This window comes from Magnolia sinica, chromosome 17 (genome assembly GCF_029962835.1).
Source record: "Magnolia sinica isolate HGM2019 chromosome 17, MsV1, whole genome shotgun sequence".
Classification (NCBI taxonomy): Eukaryota; Viridiplantae; Streptophyta; class Magnoliopsida; order Magnoliales; family Magnoliaceae; genus Magnolia; species Magnolia sinica.
In genome coordinates, this window is record NC_080589.1 from 39,256,651 (window position 1) to 39,277,046 (window position 20,396).

Here is a 20,396-nt window from a genome sequence, read left to right on the forward strand (position 1 = left end):
AAAACCTTGGAAAAAAAATCTAGTGGAAGCCACCCCCTTCTCATGAATCACAACGAGTCAACAAGGAAAAGGAAAAAGAATAAAGAAGAAGAAAGAAGGGTGAAGGGAAAAGAAGAAAAGAGGAAGGGAAGGAAGGGAACCACTTATTGAGAAAGATTAGAAGAAGAAGAAAAAAAAAGGAAGAAAGAAAAGAAGATTAGGAAGGGAACCACCAAAGATTAGGAATGGAAGGAAGGAAAGAAGAATAAAGAATCCTAAGAGCACTTAGGCTGTCATACTAGGTTAGAGGAGAGAATTTGAGAGAGAAGCTCATCAGGTTGGGTGTCATACTAGGCTGTCCCACCTTATTTATAATAATAGGAGAAGAGTACAATTACATATATCCCTTTATTAGGAGGAAAAAACTAAAGAAGGACAATGGACAAATAAGCATAAAAATATAGATAAAAAAGATAAAAAAAAGACTAAGACTAAAGCTCATAACACACAAGGCACAGGTGCATGTACCTGTAGGTCCTTGCTCATTGCTTAGTGGTAGACTCACAAGAGTTTCAACACTAAGGTCATGAGTTCGAGTACCCATTGTGGTGTGTGTGGCTGTGTGATGAGGACATCATGCATATACACGCCCGCACGTCGTCCACACGTGCACGCACACACACCCCCTATGCACGCACGTACGAAGGAGGGCCCCACCGTCGATCTGGTTCGATGACGACGTCCAGGGAGGGCCTCCTAGCTAGAAGACGAAGTTTTGATTCAAAAGAGTGGGCCCGATAATCAAGAAAAGCCCATCATGGGATCTCATGATCGTGGCCCACTAGTCGGATTGATTTCATATTTTAGGTTTTGCTTATTGTTATTATTCAGAACATTTCTTTGTTTGGTTTTTATTTTAGTTTACTTCATCGCCAAGTAAGAGGTTGTGCACATGGCACGAGTTTAGGGGTATAGGATTTTCCCTATAAATAGACACCCCTTGTAGTTCTTTTGATTCATTGAACTTGAATAAAAATTCCTGCGTGGTTTTTTTGTTCTCTGAGTTTCTTAGTTGTGGAAAAATTAAAGTGGGTGTGAAGCTTTCCCTTTTTGAAGGGCTGAGATTATAGTGGGTGCGAAGCCCTCCCTTTTCGAAGGGTTAACTACCGTGGTGCGAAGCCACGTTTATCCCCATCCGCCCCTCCATCTTATTTCATCCTTCTCACAACCATCTTCACGTCCAATCCGTTTGTTTTACAGCTGTTCATTCCTCTAAAGCCAGTTTTCAGAATCTGGCCTTGCAAGATGGCTGAAACTTCGACGGAGCACCACGCCCAGACCATAGCCCGGATCGACGTGAGATTTGGAGGTTTTGCAGCCCCAACCTGGCCGACCAGGGCCAAGAAGCCGATTTGGGAAGGCGGGCCTTCATCGCAAGTGCGGCCAGCCCATCTGTGCACGTGTGTCAGCCCCGGGGCACCGTCTGCACGTGGGAGCTATTTCTGGGTCAGGTTTTTCTCTTGTTTTCCTCTTTTCATCCCTAATTTTATAAACTCTGACCCTAGATTACCCTAAATCCCCAATTTCTATCTCTTTTCTTACCCTAGGTTTCCTTGATTTGAAATTGGTGAATTCCTTGGATTAAGGATTGATTGTCATGCATGTGTGGATGATTTCTATTTCCCCTTAAGTATTGTTTGTTCATAATTTTTATTGATCCAGTCCTATTGTGTGTAGGCCTGGACCCACATAGATTCCCCTTAATTGAATATTTGGACTTTTGTGTGGGATGTGGAATTTCTGTAATTGTTTATGAATTATGTGATCTTAAATATGAAATCTTGCATATCATATCTGAATTTCATGTCATGTATCAAATTTGGTATCAAAGCTTAGGGTTCTTATAGGGGAATATATCACATATTTAGGGTTTAGTTTGTTTGAGTCCTTCATGCATCCAGTTGATTACATATAGCTGCTAGAAGACCGTAGTCCCTGATATATATTGCTGAATTTTAGTAACGCTGTGTAGTCTCCTTCATATAGAGTCTCATAGGGTCGTTTAGTTCTTTTAGATGCATATGGTCGCTGTAGTAGGTCCTTAGGTTGAGCAAGTCGGTGTATACCCACACGTACGGGTCGTGGTTTCGGTCTGCACCCTACACTAGACATAGAGCAACTGTAAGAAGCAATGGCCAAGTTAACCCAGTAGGTTAAGTCCTTGAATAAGCACTTGGAACAACACAAAGATAAACACCTTAACCAAATAGAGGCCTCCTTCGGGGCAAACCCCACCACTGGGGAAGATGCCCAATCTCAGGCAGTTGGTCAGGAGGTTAGGCCAAGGAATGGAGGCGGCCAAGGAGCTTGTCATGGGCGCGCACCTATACACCCACCCTGTGAGGGACATCATGATCAATATGACCCAGATGCACATCTCCTCAAGGGAGTTAGGGTAGATGCCCCTACATTTGATGGCCACTTGGACCTTAAAGCCTTTCTAGATTGGTTGGTGGATATAGACCATTATTTTGAGTGGTATGACATGTTGGATGCCCGACGAGTCCGATTCGCCAAGATGAAGCTTGTGGGCCAAGCAAAGAAGTTTTGGGCGACGGTTGAGCGAAAGAAAGAAAGAGCGAGGGAACTCCCAATAGCCCATTGGGGAGAAATGAAAGAAACACTTAAAGAAAAGTACCTCCCTTTCTCTTATCGCTTACGATTGATTGAGGAGTGGTAGTCTCTTCGGCAGGGTTCCATGAGTGTTACGGACTATATCGAGAAGTTTGAAGAGTACTCGACCCGCTGTGAGGTTGATGAGGACCCAGTACTCACCCTTGCTCGTTTTAAAATGGGCCTCTGTCTTGACATTAGGAGAGAATTGCTCGCCAAAGACATAGACATTATTGAACAGTTGTACCAAATAGTGTTAGATGTCGAGAAATACCTTAAAACATCTATGGAAAGGTGGTTTGACTTTCGCGAATTCGGTGCTAAGACTAACCCCTCTGGGGCTAAACCTAACATGTGATTCCAAAACAAACCCACCACAAATGTTCAGCCTAGGCCGAAGGATGATAAGGGTAAAGAGATTGCAGGGTCTAGTTCGTGTGGAAGCGGGGCCACTAGGTGTTTTAGGTGTCAAGGGTTTGGTCATTTTACTCACCAGTGCGGCATGAGAGAGGGCATCAAAGTACTCCTTATTGATGGGCAAGTAGAAGTAGTGCCCCCAGAGAGTGATGGTGAGGAGGAATATGAGCCAGTCGAGACCCTTAGTGATGAGGAAGAGGGAACGCAAGAGTCTGCGACCCTCGCAATTGTGCGTTGCGCTTTGGCTCAAGCCAAGAACACTGATGACTGGCGCCGTAATACGATCTTCTACACTTATGCAAAATATGGGGAAAAGAGCTATAAGATGATTGTGGATAGTGGTAGTTGTGCCAATATGACATCGACTAGCACTGTGAGTCGTTTGGGCTTGAAGCTGGAAGCCCATCCTCAACCCTATAGAGTCTCCTGGGTTAATGCAACATCCATTCTAGTTTTGCACCGCTGTCTTATCCCTATTCAGTTTGGATCATATACAGACACAATTTGGTGTGATGTTGTTCCTATGGATGTGGGCCATATCATTCTGGGTAGGTCGTGGCTCTGTGACAGGGATGTCACCATATTTGGTTGTTCAAATGTGTGTACATTCTGGTTTGAGGGCAAGAAGGTCAAGCTAAATCCTCTGCCACCTAAGAATACGACTGAAAAGGATTTCACCACACAGAGTGGTGTGAGCGGCCCAAAAGAAGTGGAGTCAAAGTCCAAGTCTAAACCGCTCCATATTTTCAATGCCAAAAACTTTGAGCGAGAAATAGATGCGGACTCGACGATATATGCCCTTGTGGCTAGGGAGAGTGTACCAAAGACTAGCGTAGAGTTACCCACTGAGGCCATTTAGGTAGTACATGAGTTTCGTGATGTCTTTCCTGATGATCTGTCGAATGAGCTTCCCCCTATGAGGGATATACAACATGCTATTGATTTAATCCCTGGGGCGACTCTACCAAACCTCCCGCATTACAGAATGAACCCAAAAGGGCACGCTGAGTTGAAGAGGCAGATTGATGAACTCCTAGAGAAGGGTTTCATTTGAGAGAGCATGAGTCCATGTGCCATGCCCGCCCTTCTTACACCTAAGAAGGATGACACATGGAGGATGTGTGTTGATAGTAGGGCCATCAACAAAATCACAGTCAAGTATTGGTTTCCCATACCGCGTCTTAATGACATGCTAGATATGATGGCCAATGCTACTATCTTCTCAAAAATTGACTTCAAAAGTGGGTATCACCAAATCTGTATACGCCCTAGTGATGAGTGGAAGAAGGCCGTCAAAATGAAGGATGAGCTGTATAAGTGGCTAGTTATGCCTTTTGGGTTAACTAACTCCCCAAGCACTTTCATGCGTGTGATGACCCACGTGTTGAGGCCCTTCATGGAGAAGTTCCTGGTTGTATACTTTGATGATATCTTGATTTATAGCATGACCAATGAGCAACACCTCAACCATTTGAGACAGGTTTATGGGATCCTTAGGGCTGAGAAGTTGTACGCCAACCTAAAGAAGTGTGCGTTCTTGTCTAGTAGTGTGATCTTCTTAGGTTTTATTGTGTCAGCTGAGGGCGTATCGATGGATCCCGAGAAGGTCAAGGCCATCGTTAATTGGCCTGAACCCCGCAATATTCATGAGGTGCGCAACTTTCATGGCTTAGCCACCTTCTATAGGTGGTTCGTTCGAGGCTTCAGTTCCATTATGGCTCCCTTCACGGATTGCATAAAAAAATAAGAGTTCCAATGGACAAAGGCAGCTTCAAAGGCCTTTAAGGAGATAAAGGTGAAGATGACCAAAGCTCCAGTCACGCGACTTTCAGATTTTTCAAAAGCTTTTAAAGTCGCATGTGACGCGTTAGGTGTTGGCATAGGAGTACTTAGTCAGGAAGGGCACCTTATCGCCTTTTTTGGTGAGAAACTAAATAAGGTGAAACAAAGATATTCCACCTATGACAAGGAATTCTATGCGGTAGTGCAATCATTACGCCATTGGCGTCATTACCTATTACTGCAAGAATTCGTCTTGTTCTCAGATCACGAGGCCTTGAGATACTTGAACTCTTAGAAGAAATTAAGCCACAGGCATGCCAAGTGGGTTCAATTCCTTCAAGAGTACACTTTTGTGCTTAAGCACAAGGCCAGTGTAGAGAATAAGCCTGCCGACACGTTGAGTCGTCGAGTCGCATTACTCAACTCCATGAGCGCTGAAGTTACGGGCCTTGAGCGCATCAAAGAAGAGTATTCTGAGTGTTCAGATTTCGGAGTTATATATGCGTCGTTATTAAAGAGTCCTTCAGGAGCTAATAGTGAGTATTTGATTTTGGACGGATATTTGTTTAGGAGTGACCGCTTGTGTATACCACACACCTCCCTCCGCGATTTTCTTGTCTGGGAGTTATATTCAGGAGGGGTCGCGGGTCATTTCGGTCGAGACAAGACCATTGCCCTAGTGGAGGATAGATTTTATTGGCCAAGCCTCAAGCGAGACGTGGCCAAAATTATAAGGCAATGCGGTACTTGTCAACTGATAAAGCAAAGGAAACAGAATACAGGATTATATACACCTTTGCCAATCCCATTCATCCCTTGACAGGACATTAGTATGGACTTCCTAAGATTATTCGGAAGTATGATTCCATATTTGTTGTCGTGGACTGTTTCTCTAAAATGGCCCACTTTATTCGTTGTTTTAATACCTCCTACGCATCTCATGTTGCCAAGCTGTTCTTTAGTGAGGTCGTCAAACTGCATGGGTTACTAAAAACCATAGTGTCTGACCGTGACGTGCGATTCATGAGTTACTTTTGGAAGACACTATGGCACATGATGAATACTAGGCTCCCATTTTCTTCTGCCTACCACCCTCAAACCGATGGCCAGACTGAGGTGGTTAATAAGAGCCTAGGGAGTTTACTTCGATGTTTAGTGGGAGAGCATACCAGGACATGGGACACCGTAATCACGATAGCCGAGTTTGCATTCAATAATTCTGTCAATAGGTCCACAGGTCTAAGTCCTTTTGAAGTCGTTACTGGTTACAAACCTAGGAAGCCTATTGACCTTGTCCCTATGTCATTATCCCATAGGCCATCAGAGTCTGCAGAGTCTCTTGTACATCACGTATATTCATTGGATCAAGAAATCAGGCGAAAGATCACTACTAGTAATGAACATTACAAATTTTTTGCAGACCAACATAGACGTTTCAAAGAATTCAATATTGGGGACTCTGTGATAGTTCGCATTAGGCCCGAGTGTTATCCTCCGGGGGCTGTTCGCAAGTTACACGCACGTAGTGCTAGATCCTTCAAAATTATAAAACGAAACGGTCTCAATGCGTATGAGGTAGATCTTCCACCTTCCATGGGAATTAGTTCCACATTCAATGTGGAGGATCTAGTTGCTTTTCAGGGACCCACTGATACGTTGTTCGGCCCTTCGCCCACCCATCCTGATTCCCCAGATTTGCCCATTGATCCATGGCCTCTCCCTGACCTTTCTTCCTGACCTCTACCTCCCATACCTAGCCTTCACACACTCAGATAGGAAATAGAGAATATCCTGGACCATGAGATAGTTTCCACGTCGGATGGCGGTTTTTAAAAGTACCTGGTTAAAGGGAAGTCACACCTAGCTTGAGACAGCATGTGGCTCACTGAGGAAGAGTTTTAGAGACTTGATCCTAACATTTTGGAGCGGTTCAGGAGTTACCATCGATCTGGCTCGATGACGACGTCCAGGGAAGGCCTTCTAGCTAGAAGACGAAGTTTCGATTCAAAAGAGTGGGCTCGATAGTCAAGAAAAGCCCATCATGGGATCTCATGATCATGGCCCACTAGTCGGATTGATTTCATATTTTAGGTTTTGCTTATTGTTATTATTTAGAATATCATGAATGCTTTGGATTTCTTTGTTTGGTTTTTATTTTAGTTTACTTCATCGCCAAGTAAGAGGTTGCGCATATGGCGCGAGTTTAGGGGTATAGGATTTTCCCTATAAATAGGCACCCCTTGTAGTTCTTTTGATTCATTGAAGTTAAATAAAAAGTCCTGCGTGGTTTTTCTGCTCTTTGAGTTTCTGAGTTGTGGAAAAATTGAAGTGGGTGCGAAGCCCTCCCTTTTCGAAGGGTTAGCTATCGTGGTGCGAAGCCACGTTTATCCCCATCCGCCCCTCCATCTTATTTCATCCTTCCCATAACCATCTTTGCGCCCAATCCGTTTATTTTGCAGCTGTTCATCCGTCCACATCCAGTTTTCAGAATCTGGCCTTGCAGGAGGGCTGAAACTTTGATGGAGCACCACGCCCAGACCACAGCTCGTATGGAGGTGAAATTTGGAGGTTTTGCAGTCCCATCTTGGCTGACCAGGGCCAAGAAGCCGATTTGAGAAAGCAGGCCTTCATCGCACGTGTGGCCAACCCATCTGCGCATGTGCGTCAGCCTTGGGGCATTGTCTGCATGCAGGAGTTATTTCAGGGTCAAGTTTTTCTCTTGTTTTCCTCTTTTCATCCCTCATTTTATAAACCCTAACCCTAGATTACCCTAAATCCCCAATTTTTATCTATTTTCTCACCCTAGTGTTCCTTGATTTGAAATTGGTGAATTCCTTGGATTAGGGATTGATTGTCATGCATGTGTGGATGATTTCTATTTCCCTTTTGAGTATTGTTTGGTTCATAATTTTTATTGATCCAGCCCTATTACGTGTAGGCCTGGACCCATATAGATTCCCCTTAATTGAATATTTGGACTTTTGTGTGGGATGTGGAATTTGTGTAATTGTTTATGAACTATGTGATCTTAAATCTGAAATCTTGCACATCATATCTGAATTTCATGTCCTGCATCAGTGTGTGCATAAAAAAAAGTGCTTGTACCTATGAGCCCCATCATAGGTAAAGATATTGCGTTACCAGTTGGGAAGAATCCTGTAGGTTGTTGTTTGGTGTATGTTCTTAGGTACAATCCCAATGGAAGTCTACTTCGCCATAAATCCTGCCTTGTGGTTAAAGGTTTTACACAAACCTTTGGTGAGGATTATTTTGAAACCTTTGCTCTTGTTGTTAAGATGAACTTTGTATGGGTGATTATTTCTCTTGTTGCGAATATAAATTGGTCATTGCATCAGTTGAATGTTAAAAATGCCTTTTTGAATGGCGATTTGATTGAGGAGATCCATATGCTTCTTCCTCTTGGGTTTGTTCAAAAGGGGGAGGAGAGCAAGGTATATCATCTGAAGAAGGTGATATATGGGTTAAAGTAGGCTCCTTGTGCTTGGTTTGGAAACTTTAATGGGGTCTTGATTTATATTGGTTTCTCTCTTCCATTCTGATCATTTTGTGTTTATCAAATGACATGTGAAGAGGACTATTATTGTGAGCGTATACGTGGATGACATTCTTGTTACATGTGATGATGTTAATGGCATATCAGAGTTAAAATTATTTTTGAGCAAGGTATTTGATATTAAAGATTTAGAACTGTTGAAATACTTTCTTGGAATTGAAGTCTCTCAGTCTAAGAAGGGCATAATTCTGGATCAACAGAAATATGCTCTTGATTTGTTGACTTCATCTAGGAATCTTGGTGTTAAACCTATTGATTCTTCATTAGAAGTTAATAAAAAGCTCAGGGCAGATGATGGAGAACTTCTTGATGATCCTCGTTTGTATCAGCGATTGGTTGGAAGATTGATATATTGATGATTACTCGACAAGATTTGGTTCATGTAGTGAGTTTGGTTAGTCCGTTCATGCATGCTCCCTATTCTAGTCATCTTGAAGTTGTTTGTCTCATCGTGCGCTATATCAAATTGTCATTGGGATGTGGTATCCTCTTTGGTCGTTATTATAATCTTGATATTGAGGGGTATTTTGATGTTGATTGGGTAGGTTTTTCGGATGATCATCGCTCTATGTCAGGCTACTATGCATTTTTTTATGGTAATTTAGTTACCTAGAAGACTAAGAAGTAAACAGTTTTAGCGCGATCCAGTGTTGAGGTAGAGTATCGTGCTATGGTGAATATGATATGTGAACTTATATGGTTGAAAAGCTTTGATTCTGAGTTGGGATTTTGTGTGAAGACTCTTGTGCCGATGTGTAACAATCAAGTTACTATTCACATTGCCTTTAATCCTGTTTTTCATGATCACACAAAACATATTGAAGATGATTTTCACTTTATTCGTGAGAAGGTTGCCGTAGGTGTTGTTTCCACTCCATTTATTCCGTGTTTCGAGCAGTTGGCGAATATCTTTATAAATGCTCTTACAGTGGAAGCTAGACGACTTGTTCTTGGCAAGTTGAGAATGATTGATATCCATGCCTTAGCTCGAGAGGGAGTGTAGGTGTATGTACGTGCGAGCCTATGACTGGGTCCACAAGTACATACACTTGGGCAATGTTTGAAATATCGGTATCACGTTATGTATTGCACCTTTCGTATATGAATATGTATTGGCTTTCGCATGGGATATATTTGTGTATCACATAATGTATTGCTTTTGTTGGAAACATGGTGAAACATTGAGAAATTGGTCAAATTTTTCAATGAAACTTCAGTGATTGTTAAAAAATACATCAATACACACTTAAAAATCAAAACATTACAAAAATCAAGTGCATATAATAGGTTTTCTTTGTACGGGATCCTAATCTGTGCTGTCTAACTGAATTGTTGCAAGTATATTCAAAGTCTATTCATATAATTTATAAATGTAAGAAGATGTGTGGAAACATAAGCAATACATTTAAAAGCAAAAGAAGAATCACTATACCAGGTTATATACATGTTCGATTTTATGTTTGGACACAAAGATTGCAACCGATTTGTGAGAAATTAGAAAATTTTGACTTTTTTCAATTTTTTGCAACTTGGTCCATCTCCTTCAAATCTCAAAATCGAATCTTCCAATCCATGATTTTTCATGAAAAACATGAAAATTTATGGATTTGTAACAATTTGACATTGATTTAACATGATTTATAGAAAAAAAAAAGAATCAAAAATAAAAAATGCTCACTGGATCGAACATGTGGGATATATTGCACTAGTGTGTTTTGTATCGCGTAAGTGGGATACGAGATATATCGTCGGATATATCGGCCGATATCGTTGATACTGAAAACACTGCACCTAGGCTTTGTGTGTTATGGGCCTTAGTTTTAGCGTTTTTCGTTTATCTTTATTTTTATTCGTTCCTTATTTGTCCCTTGCCTGTCTTCAGTTTTTTCCTCCTAATAAGGGCATATGTAATTGTACCATTCTCCTATTGTTATAAATATGGTGGGGCTGCAAATCCTAGCCCTATGAGATTTTTCTTTCAAATTCTCTCTTCCTCTGACATACATTAAAGAAAAACCTAACCTGAACTTGAATCTTAGTTGCTGAACTCTATCAAAACTCGCCCTTATTTGAACGATACTGTTAGGAATTTATTAAATGGAAAAAATTACAGCCAAAGAGGATGTGTGTCTGTGTGTGTGTGCAAGTGTATGGGACCTCTATTACACAACGATAGACCTCCCCCAGGCGGGGGAAAAAAACCAACCAAAAGAATAGACCAATAAGCCTGAATATCAAACAACCCAGCTGAATCCAAGAATAACTTGGAATGAGATGAAGCAGGAAAATCAGTAGCTCGATGAAAATAAAGAGTTAGACATTGAATCACCTCCCCAATTTGCAAGAGCATCAACCTTATCCTCCGTGAAAAACATCAATAAAAGAGAACCATGTCTTGATAACTCTTCTTAAAGTCAGTCCACCAATGCTAAACGGCCACATCTTCAGAAAATATAGATTAATTTGTCCAAAAATCACTTAAGAATCACCCTCCACAACTATGTGGAAAATATTAAAGATCCATCTACCAAGGCTTGGAATTTAGTAATCATAGAAATGAGAGAGGGAAAGCACTAGAAGTTCTCTTTCTAATCTCGGACCATAACAACCCCCTAGCAACACCTGGGAGGAACCATCTACATTAAGTTTGAAAACTCCAAGCAGCTTAGACCAAATCATAGGAAAAATGCAATCACATTTAATCCTTTGAACCCAAATTTGAAAATCCAAAGAAAGCTTTTGCAAGAAGCACTACTTAATATTTTCCTTCATAAGCAGTGTTTAACCATGAAACCACCTTCCTTATGGTCTTCTTATCATCCTAATCCTTCAAACTTTCATCCTAATTCTTCAAACTTATGAAAGTTTCGAGCTTTCCAAATTTCCAAATTATGAAAGGAGCCATACCAGTGATGAACTGCATCTGATTGGAGGCTGATGCTCTTAAACACCAAAGATTCAACCTTTGATTAATAGAATGATGTCTGAAATTTTGGACGTTGAAAATTTTTCCGAAGAAATTCCACGTGAGAGTAGCCAATTGACTACTAAAAATGATTGTCTATATGTTCTGCAGCAGGATTGATTCAACACACATTTTGAAGCCAAACAAACCCCTTTCTATCAACCTTCACATCACTGGAATACCCCCAACAAAAACTTCCAAGAAAATATAGAAATTTTTAGAGGAATGGATGGGTTCCTAATCAACTTGAAGCTTGCTGAACATATCCAGCATTCTGAGTACTTCTCACTACAATCGAAAGATCTTATTTACTACAGTTCAAATGTCTCATCTTCAGTTCATTGATGGCATGCTTCTTTTCTGCTATGTACAAAGGTTGTCATAGACTTAGAAGTTTTGCCATGACTTGGCCAATTTTTGGCATTCTTTGTACACTACGACACTTGTACATAGAATGTAGAGTATTCTAGAGGGTGGTAGAGTTGTGTAGAAATTCCTAGAAGGTTGAAATCCTTTGGAGTGTCTTGGGAGAGATTTATTTGGAATTCTCTAGAACCTTACTAGAGTCTTCCGGACTATTGGATGACTGCCACTTGGCCTAATCTTCGCCACAGATTAGAGCTTCTGGATTCCCCTTGGGTTATAAGGAAGGGGAGGTGATGCAGGACAATTAACTACTTGCTCTAAAAGCTTGAACTGTTAGAGCATGGGTTAGGACCTCGGCCAAACCCCCCTCGTGGGCCCCAAATCACATGGGCACCGCCTCACATGAGCCACCCGCCCCAAGTGTGTCCCCATATCCCACAGGCTACCCTGCTCGAGCCCCGTGTGAAAATGCCCTTGCATTAATCACCCCCGGTGAGGAGTCTCGAACACGAGACCTCCCGCTCTGATACAAATTTGATGCATGACAATTAACCACTTGCTCTAAAAGCTCGAACTGTTAGAGAATGGCAAATCAATCCATTTATCTCATAGCCCAGGTCCCACATCACATGGGTTAGGACCTCGGCCGAACCTCCCTCGTGGGCCCCAAATCACATGGGTACCGCCTCACACGAGCCACTCGCCTCACACAGGCCGCCCACCCCGAGTGTGTTCCGCATCCCACAAGCTACCCCACTTGAGCCCGTTGTGAAAATGCCCTTGCATTAGGAAGCCCCCTCATTTGCAAATCACTCAAGCATTGTAAGCTTTGTTCTCTCAAATGCATTGCAAGTTCCTCTTCCCTCTCTCTTGTGTTCCGTTAGCAATCTCTTTCATTCTCATCAATTACTTGGTGGTGCAAGCGGTCGGAGGGCTAACTCGAGTAGCATTGGAGCACTATGTGAGTGCCACACTGGTGTTGAAACTAAGGAGTTAGTGAGTCCATGAAATATGGTATCGGAGCCTAGGCAATTCTACTGGTGTCATGGCATCATCAAATTGTGATTGAGCATGTTGAGAAGAGGCACAATTAGTCCAAGCACAGTAAGAGGGACTTGTCCACTGACTTAAGGGCGAGCATGGACATGGGCGCATTGGAAGATCGTGTTGGCAAGTTAGAGCATGTCAGAGTTGAAGGAGAGCAGTTGGGAAAGTTGGAGGTGACCAAACAAGAGCACTCCAAGGCATTCAAGCAATTTGATGATGACATGGTGAGTTTGATGGAGGTACTCAAGGTTGGCATTTTGGATAAGGCTGTGGCCAACAGTGGGCCTAATCCAAGGGAGGTGGGTCGGAATAGGATCCCTGACCCTAAGTGCTAGAATGGGGCTAGGGACGCCAAGGAGTTGGAGAACTTGTGGTAGATGGAGCAGTACTTTAGAGCTTTCAAGTTAGTGGATGAGGAAGTTGATGTACACATGATGATCATGTAACTAATTGACGATGTGATGCTGTGATGGTGTAGAAGGCATGGTGACATTGAAAGGAGCTTTTCTACCATCACTACTTGGGAGGATCTCAAGGAGTTGAAGCTGCAATTCCTTCCTAAGTCTATGGAGTACTTGGCAAGGAAGGGCCTTTGGAGACTCCAAGACACTAGGTCAATTCGAGATTGTGAAGTAGTTCATGGCATTGTTGCTAGACATCATGAACATGATGGATAAAGACAGGCTCTTTGATGCTGGACAATTGACCGCTTGCTCTAAAAGCTTGAACTGATAGAGCATGGCGAATTAATCCGTTTATCTCATAGCCCAGGTCTCACATCCATGGGTTAGGTGCTCGGACGAACCCTCCTCGTGGGCCCACATCCATGGATTCTACTCCCTCGTGGGCCCCAAAGTACATGGGTTCCGTGGGCCGCCTACCCTGAGTGTGCCCCCACATCCCACAGGCCACCCCACTCAAGCCCGGTGTGAAAATGCCTCCTCATTACTCTTCTTCTTCATGGATGGTCTACAACCCTGTGTATAGCAAGAGTGGCAACGATGTGGAGTGTAAGATGTTGCGTTTGCCATGGCATTAGTTGAGCAGCTCATAGAGTAGAATAACAAGGGCGATGGAGCTAACAATTCCAACAAGGGAAAACGTGTGGGAGACAAGAAGTCTAATGATGGGAAGAATGACTTCAAGAAGTCACAGGGCAGGGGAAAGGCCAAAACCCCCTTGAAAAACTTAGGGCACTTCATCTGTGATGGAGATAATTGGGTAGGAAGTGTCCACAACACAAGAATTTGAACATGGTCCAAGCCAAGGAGGATAGTGAGGAGCTAAGGATGGGATCGATCCATTAAATCCATTTTCCTTAAACCCTACCCAGAGCCCATCAAACCCTAACTGTGCCTATTTGCAACCCTACCAAAAAACCTTATCCCATTCTAACCCATTAAATCCCCCACTCCCCTTTCCTTCTTCAAAACCCATCTTAAACCCAAAAACCCTTAGTTTTAGAACCTAAGCCTAAAGTCAAGCCCATGTTCTTTCTTAGAGATATGATGGATGAGAAGTTGTTTATACACCTCGTATGGTCGTCCCGACCTAGACACCCAAGAGCATCCGTATTCATTGCCCTATGCTTTATCCAAGTAATTTTGACTTCATGACTGTTATTCATATCACTCAAATTCTTACCCATCTTCCTATGTATCTTGTGACAATCCCTACCAATACCTCTCCCAATATTAGGAACCAGAGCATTGATATGTTGGCTTCCTGAAAACACTCTATCACATGGAAATGTTAATGAAAGCTAAGATTAAAAGTTGTGAGAGGAATCAAGGAAGAGATTGCAGAAGAGGTCAACAAAATTACAAAGACAATGAAAGCTTGCTTTAAGTCCTTGATTGAATGGGAAAAGCTCTATGGATTTAAATCTAATATATTTGGAGATCCCAAGAAAGATGTGGTTGTAGACAATGTGGCGATCTAAGAAGAATCCCCTGTGGATTGCTCAAAAAATCTACAAATGGATTAGTGGTCAGATCAAAGGGAGTTCCAATCAAATTAGAAGATCAGCTGGTGAATGACTTGGTGAAAGAGATAGATGACATGCAATGACAAGGATGACTTCTTGATGACCAGATGCCAATCAGATAGAAGGTATGATGCCAAGGTCTACAATCCAACATCCAAGGCAACTGAATCCACTTTTGTAGAAGTGGAAATCAATGCATAGAACTTGGAGGATAACTAGGAAGTGAAAGAAGGTGGCATGTATTTCAACATTGTATCACTCACAAGCTGCCAGTCAGACGTGTAGGCCTTCACCATCAGCTGCCATCGAAACTGAAGAAAGTGTGCCACAAATGGGGAATGTGGCAGGAGATTGATGTCATTGATTTTAACTCAAGGATGAGTGTTTTTTTTTTTTTTTTTAAATTATTATTTATTTATTTTTTAAAGCCAGGTGGAATGATGCAACCAAATAGCCACACAAGTTGGTTGATCAAGGTCTGACTAATCCAATTGTTTAGATTGTCGTAATTGATGATTTGGCCTAGATCAGTGGTCTGATAATAAATTTAATGAGACCAACAATCAAATTGCATTGTGGGGCCTATGGGATCAATTAAATGGTCATTATATTTCTAAGATTTATTTGATTTATAATTAGGTTTTACGGATAGATTGAGTATTTAATAAGTGTCTTTTTTACATCGTTGTCACCTTTGGTGGGTTATTTTGGGGGCAACAAACAGAGTCAGAATGACATGAAATTGTTTTGCTTTTGAATGAGCTCAAGATCATGCAATTATGATGTCATTTGAGCGAGTTATGACCAATTTACGTAAAGCCCATATGATGGTGACAAGATCCAATGGAATTTTGGTCATTTTCAAATTTTTAGGGTTCCTTTTGTTTTAAGCCTTTATAAGGGTATGCTAGATGTGGGAAGCATTAAGATGAATTAGAAGTAAGAGTTTTGGAATTTCTTCAATTTGGAATGAGATTTGAGTGGTTCTGGTTGATGATCATATGTTTTTGTTTCTCATAATATAATAATATAAGTAGCGTTCATTTGGGACTAACACAATAGTCTTTTTCCCCTTAACTCTCCTTCATTCTCTCTCTTTCTTCTCTCCCTTTCACTTCTCCTTTCTATTCTTTCTTCTTTGTTCTTTGTCCTTTGTCCTTTGTTCTTTCTCCCTTTCTACTGAGGATACCCTTGCCACAAAACCCCAGCGTCTTTTTATTTTTATTTTTTATAGTTCATAAGCTTATCATTGATATTACCCACATCAGGTGTTCTTATGATTATTGCAGAAATGAAAGAGAGTGTTTCAAGTGTTCGCCTGAACAAAAACGAGAAGAGTTCAGGGCTTTGGTTTCTGATGCTGCTGGACGTTTTGTATTAGGAAAAACGGATCGCTTTGTAAATGAGATGGAACTATTCCTTGCTTCAGGTTTAAACATTGAAGCTTATGATGAAGTCTACATGCAGTGCTTGGGCTTGCGTACTTCGGGTGCAACTGGTAGTCCCACGGAAGGAATACATGACCAAACACCACAACTTCCGTATTTGGATCTCTTTGGTGAGGACATTGATGGGTCTGATTGAATACATGTTCTATATAGAAATAAGGTGTTTTCTCCTTTCTAGTAACGGTGGTTCACCAATAGATGATGATGTAGAACGTGTCACAGATACATTCCTAGCATGGTTGGGGCCAAAAGAAGGTGGACCGTAAATTGACTGTAACTTTTGATCCATCGTTACGGGGTGCACAACCTATCAATCTTTACTGAAACGGGCCATCTGAGATGAACCAACCCACAAAGTGGGTCACATTTGTCCGTTTCATCAGAAAATGCGTACTTTCAGCTCAAAAACGAATTTTTAGGGAAAAAAATTACTATTTTTAGTAATTCCGAATTTTTGGTATTTTTTATTTTTAGAGTTTTAGATTTCCTTCCTTTTTAGAAATAACTTATAATCATGTTAGGACTTTTCTAGTAAAAGTTTATTTGCAATTTTTATTTTTAGAAATTAGGCTTCAGAAGAGTTTTATTAGAATTATAATTTTTATTAGAGCTAGGATTTTGCTATTTTTGGTAATTACGAATTTTAGTTTTTTTTTTTTCCTATATTAATGGTGTAACAGGGACAGAGATTAGACAATTATCAATCAAATTTCGAATTTTTTAGAATTTATTTCTATTTTCTTATTTTCCCTTGTGAATCCGAGGTATCTCTGCGTGGAGTCCAGAGAAGCTCCATGGATTCAGAGTAGTTATCCCCCTTAAGACGGTGATCGACCACATCATGTCCATCCCTGTGTCAGATGATGAGGAAATTTTCTGTTCCACATGCCTGTAAAGCTAAGCCTGTTTACACACAAGACATGTTCCGATATAGCATGTGCAATCTGAGCTTTTTATCAGGTGGGCCAGCCTGTTTAGATCTGCACGCCTGAATGTCAGTCACTTTCACTCCTCAGGTGGGCCACTGAACAAAACAAACAGATGGCTACCCATCTATTTGTTTTGTGCAGTGACCCAGATGAGGGAAATGACCTGATTTTTAGGCTGGGAGATTTAGCTTGGCCCATCTGACAGAGAGCTTGGACCTTGCACATGTATGCTATATTGGCACGTGTGCATGCATGTAGATGGGGGCTCTGCATGCCTGTGGCCTTAGCAAACCTTGAAAACAACATCTATTTGCAGGTCAATGATCCAAGGGCTGGGATTGTCCCCCTGAGGGAGATTTTTGGGTAGTGGTGAGTCCAGCTTATACATCTGTATGTGTGGCGTGTATGGTTGGCGATTGGAACATGGTATGCCAAAACGGTTACATAATGGCTTACGTAATGGCAATGGTGTTTACTGTTACACATTATGAGTCCGAAATGGCCGTAACGGCTGTTACAGCAAATATGGCCTGTAACAAGGCTGAAACATTTTTTTTTATTTTTTTATTTTATTTTTTATTTCAATATATATAAAGAAAAAAAAGGCCATAATGGCCATTACAGCATGTATCGTAACAGTAATGGTGGTGGCCATTATTGCTGCCATCACCGCTGAAATACCTTGGATTGAGACCACTGATCTGCTGGTGCCTATTGTGGGTAGACAATGCATGAAAATCTTCCCTGTGGGATGATACCCGTTGTGGGTAGACAATGTCCAAAAATCTTCCCATTAGGATGGATCTGTGGTCTGCACAGGGAATTAAGGAATGTTGGAGTCCACATTCGATAGAAAAGGCCCAAAGATTGGATGGCTAGGAACTTCCACTCTGCGAGATAATTTGGGTTATGCTGTATCCAGAGTGCATGACCTCAAGGACAGGTGCAAATGTGTGTTGTTTTTCTGAGTAGATTGGCCATGTTTTAACCTTATATTAGTTTCAAATCTCTCTTATTACCTAAAACACTTGTAGACTGAATTATTGAAAATCGAGTCTATTCAGGTTTTGGACCTAGGCTACTCTGCCTGGCATGGATGGACAATGCCCAAAAAATATTCCAAATTAGGAGATCTTATCCATTTATCTTGAGACATTTTCAGGGTGATTTGCCATATTTCTCTTCTCTAATGCCCAAAATATATTCCAAATTAGGAGATCTTATCCATTTATCTTGAGACATTTTCAGGGCGATTTGCCATATTTCTCTTCCCTAGGGCCTGTCTGATTTTTCGGCTCAACTGTAATCACCGTGTAAATGGGTAATAATTATTTACCTAAGTAATTACCACATCTTTGTCAATACAGATGTGACAACTTACTTTTTTAATACTTAAATTGAGAAGTTTACAAAATCAATGTGGGGCCCACTGTGATGTATGTGACTAATCCACACTGCTCATTTGTTATGCCAGCTGAATTTAGGACGTGAGCAAAAAAATGAGGCAGATCCAAAGCTCAAACAGACCACACCACAGGAAATAGTGGGGATCGAACGCCTACCATTAAAAACTTATTGGGGCCCTTAAAAGTTTTGGATCAAGCTGATATTTGTGCTTTCCCCTTATCCATGTTTGTGTGATCCTATGAATGGGTTAGGTGATGAAAAAACCTCAATGTGGGCCCGGTGAAGGAAATAACTTTCAACGGTAGATGAATTAAGGCCGCTGTTTCCCTTTGTGTGGGCCATTTAAGTGTTGGATCTGCCTCGTTTTTCAGCTCATACCTCAAAAAGTTTTAATAAAATAGATGGACGGTGCGGATATATCATATACATTGCGGTGGGGTCCATAGATTTAAGTCAACACTTTTGTATTGATAATCGAGGTGGAATTACTCTCACATTTTCAAACCGGGTGAAAACTAAGTGGACTTACTCTCACATTTTCAAACCAGGTGAAAAGGTGATAATTATTATCAATTATGCGATGGATAGGACGGTATTGGGGCCAAATATACCAATGGTCCTGATCAATGAACCATTGGCTCGCTTTTTCAGATTATCGTGTAATCCTCTTTTTAAATTTCTTTTTAGAAAAGAGAAACTCTTAGCACTGAACTACGTAGAAATTGCATAAGTGTGGCATTAAAATATTTTAAAGTAGAGGGATAGAATGGACCGTTTTTGTTGAACGTAGGTAGGAGTGTGTCTCAAGGAAATACGGAGTGTTACAGGGATGTGCATTTTTATTCCCACATCGGAAAGGAGCAAAGTAGCTGAGTGGAGAAGTAGACTATAAAATAATGGGGAGGGTCAACAGGCACACATACTTACCTGGACGGGGTCTTTGGGTGAACAAGAAGGCCCATGGCCTAGATCAACGGTCTCCATTGCACTTAGGAGGGGCGTTGGTTTAGCATCTCCTCAAGTAGGAGAGTGCACGTCATAATTTGTGGTAGAGGGGGTACGCGTTCGCGCGGCCCCTGCCAATCAAAACCGTTAATTTTTGCCTGTGGGCCACTATAGGGAAGAGCTTTCCGAGTCTTGTTAAGAAGCTATTTTGGCAAAAGGTTTATGCAGGCTGTCAGCATCAAGTGAATCAGCGACTCGTTTAGATCTGGTGAGGTATGACCTGATAGATGGTTTGGATCATGGTGCCAACTTGACATTGCCTAGGTTCATGTTTTTTTATTTTTAAAATTTTTCAATTTTGTTTGTGTACTTAAGCATCGTGGATCATATGGCAATGAATTGGAGCTGTAAATGGGTATTAGAAAGTGTGTGCACCCATAGACCCAACTTTGATGGGTTTGAGTCTATTTTTTAATGCATTTATAAATAAACTTAGGTTTAGACCCAGTTAAAAGTATTTTTTTGTTAGGTCCATCATTTGCACTTGTATGCACCATTAGCATGCTATGGTGCTAAAAATAGGAGACTCGTGTGTATGTTACCTGTGAGAAAAGTAACCTTTGTGGGTTTGGGCTATACTCATGTGTTGCTAGGATCCCATGGAGTTAGATTTCAAATACAAGAGCCTATTCACAAAATCAAAATCAGATATTTACAAATATTCCATATTCAGATTGTGCTCTACTGTGCTTATATGCCATTAAAAAGTGTCACCGGATTCCAAGTTCAAGAAGTTAGAGAGCCCGTTCTTCGAATTCCGGGTGCGATATCCTACAATGGATTCATGCCTAGTTAATTTTAATTAATTATTTTATAT

At 41.3% G+C, this 20,396-nt stretch overlaps 1 protein-coding gene and 1 non-coding gene across 6 annotated transcripts in view; both read left to right on the plus strand.

Moving 5' to 3' along the window:
• Positions 1 to 16,524, plus strand: part of LOC131230409 (uncharacterized) — a 48,418-nt gene extending 31,894 nt beyond the window's left edge. For 2 of the 5 annotated variants that reach the window (XM_058226319.1, XM_058226318.1), the window contains one exon: positions 16,080 to 16,524. In XM_058226319.1, the coding sequence (XP_058082302.1) occupies positions 16,080 to 16,374 (295 nt within the window). In that variant the 3' untranslated portion in view covers positions 16,375 to 16,524. Of the gene's footprint in view, positions 1 to 1,239; positions 1,486 to 16,079 lie in introns of those variants that run through there. The other 3 variants (XM_058226320.1, XR_009164020.1, XM_058226321.1) reach the window with 3 other exon arrangements.
• Positions 16,525 to 19,493: 2,969 nt separating this feature from the next.
• LOC131232180 (U1 spliceosomal RNA) lies at positions 19,494 to 19,653 on the plus strand. Its single transcript, XR_009164795.1, has one exon. It is a non-coding gene; the product is annotated as a U1 spliceosomal RNA (small nuclear RNA).
• The last annotated feature ends 743 nt before the right edge of the window (positions 19,654 to 20,396 follow it).